The sequence below is a fragment of the Anser cygnoides genome, chromosome 12 (assembly GCF_040182565.1).
Source record: "Anser cygnoides isolate HZ-2024a breed goose chromosome 12, Taihu_goose_T2T_genome, whole genome shotgun sequence".
NCBI classification, from domain to species: domain Eukaryota; kingdom Metazoa; phylum Chordata; class Aves; order Anseriformes; family Anatidae; genus Anser; species Anser cygnoides.
In genome coordinates, this window is record NC_089884.1 from 6780915 (window position 1) to 6790507 (window position 9593).

At 39.6% G+C, this 9593-nt stretch overlaps 1 protein-coding gene across 1 annotated transcript; it reads right to left on the reverse strand.

Moving 5' to 3' along the window:
* Nucleotides 1–2466: 2466 nt before the first annotated feature.
* On the reverse strand, nucleotides 2467–9028 carry CLEC3A (C-type lectin domain family 3 member A). The gene is made up of 3 exons (XM_013176679.3): nucleotides 8677–9028; nucleotides 6463–6543; nucleotides 2467–4172 (listed from the first exon to the last, which is right to left on the reverse strand). Exons 1-3 carry the CDS (start codon nucleotides 8789–8791, stop codon nucleotides 3787–3789), a joined length of 582 nt encoding a protein of 193 aa, XP_013032133.1. The 5' UTR covers nucleotides 8792–9028; the 3' UTR covers nucleotides 2467–3786.
* Between the last annotated feature and the right edge of the window lie 565 nt (nucleotides 9029–9593).

The window sequence follows — 9593 nt, forward strand, 5'->3', positions numbered from 1 at the left end:
CAGCTAAGTATGTAAGATGATAATTTGTTTAACGGTATGTTAGATTCATAGAGCAGTTCAACAGGAACCCATTCACTGCATTAATCTCATATAATTACTCTCATATAATTACTCTAGATGTACTGGAGTAAATACGCAATACAATACTTGTCAACTGAATGCTGGGCGTAGCATTATCTGACCCAAGAGTCCCAAATGAAGTTGACTTGATGTGGGCTTTTTCGTAGGAGGGAACTTCAGGGTCTCTGTCAGAAGATGGTAGCTCTGCCAGGAGCTGTCTTTGCCCTCCTCACTCAGCTGCCATCTTGGTAGTCTGGCACCTGGATCCTTCAGCCACCGCTCCCACACATGCACACTCAACCGCTGCACTCAGGACGGAGGTACACGTGTGTTATAATTCTTCTCACCCACTGGATCTGGTTCTTGGGGAAGGAAGATAGCCTAATGGCTAAGATATTGGGTGCGGAAGGTTTCATTTTCTGTTCCTTGTTCAGCAATGCTTTATTTCTATCCTTTACTTTTTAACGCTTCATCTTCCCCTATGTAAAATGGGGAAGATAATCTTCCTTCTGACTATCTAGACTGTAAGTCTGGACGGTAACCTAAAATCCTCCGTATTTCAAACACGAGAAACCGGCACTGCGCAGGACTTGCAACCCTCCCTGAGAAGCTGGAGAGTAGAGACTCCAGAGGGTCCAGCTGCCCTGCTCCCAGAGGAGCTCGGGACGGATCTCCACGGAGCCTTTGTCGTGAGAACCCCTCTTCAGGGAGCGCCCTGGGACAGCCGGCGGCGAGAGGCGCTGCCCAGTGCCCGCTGCCCGGCCCCGCTCCTGCTTCAGCACCGGCCGCGGGCGGACAGCGGCCGGGAGTGTCCGGGGGGGGCTTACAGCAGTGTCCCAGCTTTGGCTGCATTTGGGGCGGGAAGGTTGGAGTGAAACTTCCCTTGGGGTGAGACAGAGGAGCAGGGAAATCCACAGGCAGATAAGGTGTAGTGTATGAGGGCAGATGTAAGCGCAACATAAGTGGGGAGAAAAATCACGTAATATTTGACTTGTCATGCTGATGCAGTTTTAGGGTTGGTTTTAGGATTCGATTTTTTTAGTTTTTGTATAGTCAGGGCCCAGTTCCTGAGGGTTTTTTGTTTGTTTGTATGTTTTTGTATCACAATGACTGCTTGATCTACCAAGAGAGAGTCCATGAAATACTTTGAGTTAAATATATATATTTTTTTTCTGCCTAAAATGAACGTTTGCTAATACTTGTCATCAAACACAGAAAGAATGTTATGTTTCGCTGCTGAATGTTAAGCACTTCAGAAAATTAGTATGAAGGCTTTCAAAAATTTGTAGTTTTCTTGCTAACATACTAGTATGGGCTTGGACAAGTTACACTGCACTTTTCCTTTAGGAAATAATTGGTAGGAACTAGAAGCAGCGTTTTCTACGGTAATAGCACTTAAATGACACTTCAAACTTTGTAGGGTCTTCATTCTGCTGTTGTACCACTAGGTGGGAGTGTTGGAGCTTTTTCTGTGGTTGGTTTGCCTGAAGGTTGCTGTCGTGTCCTGCTGAATTCCCGGCCACCCAGGTAATTCCCAACTGAACGGTGATGACAAGCCAGTATGGAAATGGGGAATCACTACGTGACCGCCCCCGCCCTGATGCTGTCCCCATCTGCAGGGCAGAGTAACAACACTGCACTTAGCGAGGGCCGTCAGCTAATGAAGGCTGTTAAGTCTCAGGAATCGCGAGAGGGACTTGTGGCTCTTAATTCCCTTTGGCCAGCTGTGCACACCTGTAATGGAGAGCAGGGGTCCCTGGTGCACAACCAGGTGCAGCCTCTCTAGGGTTGAGGAACCCAGGGCTGGAATTTGCTAGGAAAACATCACCAAGAGACCCGAGAGGATTTCAGAAACTAGTTGCAGGAGACCAGGTAGAGAAGGGAACCTAATCCGCTTGGAATGGAAAAGGCAGGCAATACCCTGAATTATCATGAGAGAGGAAAAATAATTGATAAATGTCTACCAAAAACATCTATAACTGTTTTCATCTCCCGCCTGCAATTTTAGAAACTTGGCTGAAGTAGATTGAAGAAAATAGGACATAAAGTTTATAGACTCATCACAGTTTGATAGTGGTTTATTGTAAATGGGTTCTTGAATTTGCAATGAATTGTTAATTTGACTGTAGCTGTAGGGATATGCTCAGATACTGACCTATTTCAGACAAGCCAAACTCTTAATTGTGTTAAAATGTAGGTAAAGGGAGTATTGCTTCCCAACCTCAGTAAAGATTGGTAGATTTTGAGAGAAAAATTGGGATATCCGGGGACTTCTTGCTCCTTTACTTTAACTCAGAAACCAAGTAAGAGAAGTCAGAATTAGACCTATTTTACAAATTAATAAAGTGCTGGAAAATTGAATTAATTACAACACGTATTACAGTGGTACATAGAGTGTTTGCATCTCATACAGCACTTATGCATATAGGGACCTAAATTTTGTTGATACATGAGTAAAGAAAAGCTGCAGTATAATTTGCCCAAAGATCTTTTGAATCCTCAAGAAAGCACTAGGAAGAATGGCCTTTGAGTGGATGCTTAAGCTTTCAAAAACACTACTACATTTAAATACCAGTAATTGCACATTTATTGCACAAATTAAGAAAATCTGCACAATTGAAAGAGAAAAAGTAGAAAATAGCCTTCAAGCAACAATATATTTAAATCATTAACTGAAATTCCCTTACACAACAGAGAAACTGCAGTTTCTAACATGAAGGCAAATCTATATTGTGATGTTAAGAACAGCAAAAGAACAACCAGCATATTTTACTTCATTTTCAAATGTTGGGTGTTAAACTGAAGAATTTACATGTGGCCAAATGAGCGATGGTTTGGCCCCATTCCTTTGTGCCAGTCAGGCATGCTACCTGCAATATGGAGAGAGAGGAACCCTTCCCCTCTGTTCATGTATTCACACAGTGTTACAGTCTGAATTATAAAGCCTCCTTCTGATCCTGCAGGAGAGGCTTTTGCACATCTTCCTAAGGCATTACATCCTAGAGGTATGATCTAGTCCCAGGTCGCTTTCTTCTACAGGAATCTTCTAAGTAACATCTAATATCTAACCATAATTGAGACATTTAGAAGCAAACGTATTTAGACTAACTGATGTTTAGAACAGCTATTTCCTCCATTTTCTAGCAGTGTATCAATTTTTACTCCATGTAGTTTAAAAATTAATATCAGGTTTTAATTTCGTTTAACTTTCTTAACCCATAGGTAAAACTTGGTCACAGATCTTTCCTGTTAAACTCCATAAGGATAATGGCCATTTTTCACAGGAGCTTACATTATGCCAGAGTCCTCCTTACACGCTGGGGCTAAGAGGACCCCTACATCTTCTATTAGCACATGGCCCCATGTGGCAACCTTCTGTAAATTTCCAATAAATTCATTAGAGATCTGAGACCAAGCAAATACCCTCCTACCGTGGACATACAAAGTTCAGAAACAGAGGTGAATTCCAGCAACCCGAACATCAGGCTGAAATAATATGGCAAAATATGATACAGTATAGATCAAAACACAATATATATTCTTGTACATGCTGAGAGCACTCACTAAATATAACATTTTAAGCATCTGAATAGAAAATAAATTAATAAAGGGAGAGGCAAGAGATGGATACTTTTAATTCACCACTGTCTAAGTGGGAGGGGCTACTAACAAGCAAAACTGCATGTTAATAACCCAAAACATGGTCATGGTCATTTATGTATGGAATTATGGGATCAGAAATTCACAGATATATCTTTTGGCAGTACGGCAGACTTCATCCACCCACTTGCCTTGTGATGAAAAAAAGACACAATTTTCACGCTTCCCCCCATTTGGTTGGGCTCGATCCCAGTTGAAGTACTGTAGAGCCATGCCATTGACATCAACAAACTTCCCTTCATTTACCATGTCATTGACACCCAGCCAAAACTCAGACACTCCAGGCATGCTTTTCTTGCCGTAGTCTCGAAGAGTATTTGTTTCATCGCTATTCCTTGGGATAGCCAGTGTCCCTCCCTTGGCTATGCAGTCTTCATTGGCTTCATGAAAATGCTTGGTGCCTTCTGATATGAGGTAGCACTTCTTATGGGCCTTTGTCCCACGAAGACAGACTGTGAACAGATATTGGTTTGCAAGTTCAGTAAAAACCAAGAGCTTTGAATGATGTTTCCTAAAATGATCATTTTCTAAAGATCTGTCCCTCCAGAATCTAAATTGAAATGAAGTAAAGTGACTTAAATCTGTAAAAACTTTTTGAAAAGCTAGAGCACACTCACCACTGAGCTTGCGTGACAATCTGAACCAAGTAATATAAACATTTGCATTTATAAATCTGTTTGGTTTTAGTTCTACTGGAACATATCAGGGAAGTGTTGATGTAAATTACAAATGTACTAGAACATGACTTTGGCATCTGCTCTGTGACTGAAATTGCCTTGCAGAACCACTGTCAGAGTTCTTCCCGTCTAGGCAGGCTTGCGGGAGTCAATCCTTAAGCTTCACTCTCCAGCTCTCCTAATGCAGGTATGTGAAAAAAATGACTCTCACAAGAAAAATTACAACAGAACTGTTCTCAAAGGAATGTTGCTTCTGAGTTGAGGAAAGTAGCAAAGGACTTGAATAAAATAGTGTGATAGTTATTTTTAGAATCTGCATCTGACTACTTCCAGCCCATTTCATTTATTGCTTAAACTCATCTTGTACTTATATTAGAAATGTCATGAAATAAGATGAACATCTTCTGTCCTGATGTTTTCTGTAGTCTGTTTCTAATTCCTGTCATCTGTTCTAGTTAAAACAATAATAATAATAATAGAATAAGTTAAAAGGCAATTATGTATCTGATCAATGGAATATTGAAAGCCACTTTGGACCATATCCTATGTCTCAGGTTTTTTAGTATTTCTAGTTGCAGTTGTCATTGCATTTCTTAGCTGCATTTTCTAGACAACCTTTTTATATTAGTGCTTATCCTTCAGACTTTGTCCTTTCGAAGTGCTAAGCTAGACAATGAGCAAAGAAAAGTAATGAAGATATTTTCTAAATTTTGAATTCTTTAACAAATTTATATTCATAGGAAAGATCAGAGAGACCTTATCTACTTCCACAAGGACACAGTAATGATGGAGACCAGCCCTCTTTAGGGAGGAAGTATGTGCTGTTAAATGGCATGTGGCATCATTTCACAGTATGCAGAAAGGAGAACTAGGAAATTCAAGCAAAAGAAGGAATCAGATTATAATATGCCTTGAAAGCGCTTGCAAACTAAAAAAGCTACTTTCTGAAATATCATAAAGGCATTAATGAATGCAGTCAGAGCTACAGGGGTCATAGGTCTCTTTTTGCCAAATTTGGAATCCAGTTGAACAGTGTGGGTTCTGAATTTAGAATACAGCTCAAAATAAGTTTTGAGGATAGCAAATCTCCTGGCTCTGGTTTCATTTCTAAGCCACTGCATGCTTACTCTCAAGCTCCTTCTGGAAGCAATACAAGAACTACTTTTAAACAAGAGCTACTTGTCTAGCATGGGTTTCCTCTTTGAAGAAATTTCTAAAGTCCTCTTATAAGAAATTTAAAATAAAAATATTTAATAAAGCTCAAAAAACTCTGTGTAACCCAAAATGCAAAACAGGACAACCCAGATATTACCATCCCTAAGCAAAATACGTTCTATTTCATGTGAATTATGTCATTTCCTCTGTAGTGTCCTCTTGAACGTGTTTAAATGCCAAGTTTTGTGTCAACAGCTGTGAAAAAGCAGAAGTGTCTAGTAGGTGTATTTACCCTTCTTATTTTGTTTGGAAATTTCCATCTGACTATGAAATATTTAAAGGACTCTGCACATTGATACAGGATACTTCTGAACTCACAGTGAATGCTACTTAGAAGTTTTATGGCAACATTCAAGTTTGGATGTTGCAATCTGCACACTTTAAGAAGACTCAGTCCTTTCAGCTTATCTTTTTTTGGAGATTCTCATCCTTTTCCATGACCATTTTTGTCTTGATAGTTCGTGTTCATTTCCGAGCTGAGGACCCAACTCATTGACCATTTGAACTTTCAAACCCAACAAACCTAATGCCTTTTTCTAGTTATACCTAAAGTGCACAAGAATCACAACCAGGGGTTGTGCATAGCAAGGACAAATGCAGTCCTTGCTCCAGAATGGTTATTGCTCTTAGTGAAGAGCCACCACTTGGACACCATTAGTTCATACTTGATTTTACCCAAATGCTTTCTTCAACACTTGTTTTACCATTATAGCTGTATCATACCATGGTTCTAAGGAGATGTATTTCTCAGTCACAAATCCCCTTAAAGAAACAGATGAGAGTAAAGAGTGTGAGAGAAGGAAGGCAGTGATAAGTTCTGGAAGCCACTGACCAGTGTGAGCTGCTTTACCTGTTTGAAGTGCTTGCATTTCTTTGAGAGCATTTACTTCTCGCCACAATTTGTCAATCTGAGTCTTTAGGTCATCTTTTTCTTAAATAAAACAAATGTAGAGAAATAAGAAGACATGCATGCAAAAACATTATTTTTTTAATGTTAACAGCTGTAGGGTTTCTGCATTGCTAAGGTATATCTTGTCTTTTTTAAAGTTTTCCTTAATGAAAGGTTTTTGGTAGCGTTAATACATATAAAAAACAAACAAACAAACAAACAACACCCTACCATCATTCTTTTAATCTTATTTTCAGTTGGACCATATCCTGGTAACTATTTCAAAACCATCAACTGTTGCTACTAATCACTATTATTTTGCCGGTATCTAATTTATAGCAAAATTTGCCTATTTACTTTTGCACCTGTACAATGTGATGTGTGGATATATGTATACATATATATATATGTATCTGATACAAAAACAACAGCAGGACAGAAGTTGTGTTTATTCAAAGAAATGTTAATTCTGTGAGCATAAAAGTTATACACAAATCTTGTTTTAATGCAGTGAAGGACGTAGACATAATCTAAGTTCATTGCCTGAATGCACGCAGACAGGCTTGCTGAGCTGCAGTCTCTTATCCCCATGAGGAGCCTTCCATCAGTACAGAGAGGGCCTGGTAACTTAAGTCACTCACATGCAGCCTAAGTCACCATTTTGTGACACTTAGAAAAATACTAACAAGATGGTGAGACAAAAAAAAAAGATGCGAATTTGCACACAGTAACTCCATTTCCATGTCTTCTTTTCCATGTTTTTCCCTTTAATCGTTATACTAGCCCACCGCAATCAAACAACTAGCAGACACGTTTCCATTGCACAAGATTACAATTTGATTGCAGCAGTAACCAGACCTTCCAGAAGCCACAGTAATGAGCATGAGGAATAAATAAGCTCTTTCACAAGCAGCAGAACTAACAAACCCACAGTTCCTACAGATCCGTGTTACATCACTTAATCTTCCAGCTGCACCCCAGAAAGCTTGTCCCTTCTGCATATTCCCTCCAGTCAGAGGGAGAGACCTCGGCTGTCCTTTGTGACTCCCTGGCTTCCCAGGGCAGGACTCCCAGTCCATGCTTGCTCCTCCCTACGATTCCTATTTCCAGTTCACAGTGACCTCTCCATTTTCCCTATCTGCTTTGAAAGAGGCAAAAAGCAGAACAGCTGAGCTCCTGGTACAACCTTTTCATAGTGCCACACAATGCGGATCTCTTTTTTTTGCACCCACATTCTGAATTTCACAATATCAGGCAACTTATCTTTAGTACCTCCATTATTCTGCCAAATTATTTCAAATGCAGAAGTTATTAGGGGAAAGCTGACAGACAAATGTGCTGGCAGCACTAATCTATAAGCAGCATTTCCTTAGGACATCAAGCAAAAAAACTAAGGAGATTCAAAGGGAGAAATAAATATATATAAATTTATAGCTCCAAAGCAGCATAACTATGTTGTAAAATGACTTTATCAAAGCTGTATTTTTTTTTCCACTGACTAGGAGTTTAAATATTTGCCATTAGTGTAACCTCCATCATACACTTTTATTAGAAATAAGCCTTTAAATTAAATACACAGACTTTTCCAAACACCGGTCAATGGTTTTGTATTTGCTTTGTAAGCTTTGCTCTGGGAATTTATTCTTTTTCTGCTAATTCCTTTTTATTAGTTTGACTTGCCATTTCACCATACTTCTCACACAAGTAAAGTAATATCCCACAAATATTACACAGACGTTCTGTTAAAATTAGGAAATGGACAAAAATTCGAACAATACCCTTGAAGCTTTAATATTTTATTCTGTTCTTTTCCATCATGTGTACATGAATTTCTGATCTACCAATATAACTGTGTAACTAGGAATGATTGGCCAGAGTCCTCTCTCAGCTGTACCTGTGAGCCCTAAATAATGTCAACAGAGATGAATAGGCATAACAGAGCAAGGTATTTATAACTGCTATACAGCTCTATTTCTATAAATCATTCCAGCACATTATTCTTCACTTTACTAACTGACACAAAAGTATTTTAAAGGTAGATATAAGGTAGGATCAACTGTCATTTGTTATTGAACATTTGCATAATGCTACTTTCTGATTCATGCAATGTTAAGTACAAAGTAAACTTGGATAGTCTATAAGCCTCTATCCCTCCTCCCAGTTACAACCCAGTACCTTTCACTCTCCGTTTGCTGTGCTTCCTGGCTTTGAATTTGGAAGCCTGGCTGATGGTCTGATCCAGCAGTAAAATAATTATGAGTAGAAAAATCCTAAGTCCAGTTTGTGCCATCTCTCTTCTGAAGAACTTAAAAAGAGGCTTCAAGAAATTCTCTTCAGCGGCTTCAAGAGCAAGTCACATAGACACATCTCACCAGGGACTGACTGAGGTCAGTTTTATAAAAGTGTAGCGATAGGGTTGGCTGCACTCCTTGCTTACGAAATGTGTTTAATACTTAAGCTGGCTGCAGCATAAGGTACCCCCTTGTTCTCACATCTCATCTGAAATTCCTGTTTCCTTTTCGGGTTCAGCTGGGACAGGTTGCTTTTAAGGGCACTGAACAGTGCACGGATTGCCACAAATGAACGCCATTTCTTCAGAGATTGTTTTATTTTTGAAGCTAAAGGTATGAATAAGCTGATGGATGCTCAAAAACACCTTGTGCAATGCCAGCCTCAGGAAGGAGGGGGTAGCCAAAAGGTTTCTACAAACCTAACAAGCTCACCCAGAATGGCTCTGTCCCAAGCTGGTTAGGTCTAGACAAAAGCCATGATCTTATTTACATTCAAACAACAACAAAAAGTGACCCATGAGTCAGTATTGCAGCTATACACAAAAACACAGACATATATAGTATATATACACTAAGATCACATTGTTAGGAGTGCAGTCCTTATTTTATGAAGAGTTCATAAGTACCTACTAGATATTGCGGCATTTCTGACAAAGAACAGGATGTGCCATCAGCAGAGTCTAGCTCAGAGACCAAAAGATTATGATACTCTTCCAAAGGTTCCCAAGTCCCAACTACGTGGCTGGAGGAAGAGATATGGCTCTCGGTAAAACACAAAATACTGGAAGCAGGACAGTGGCT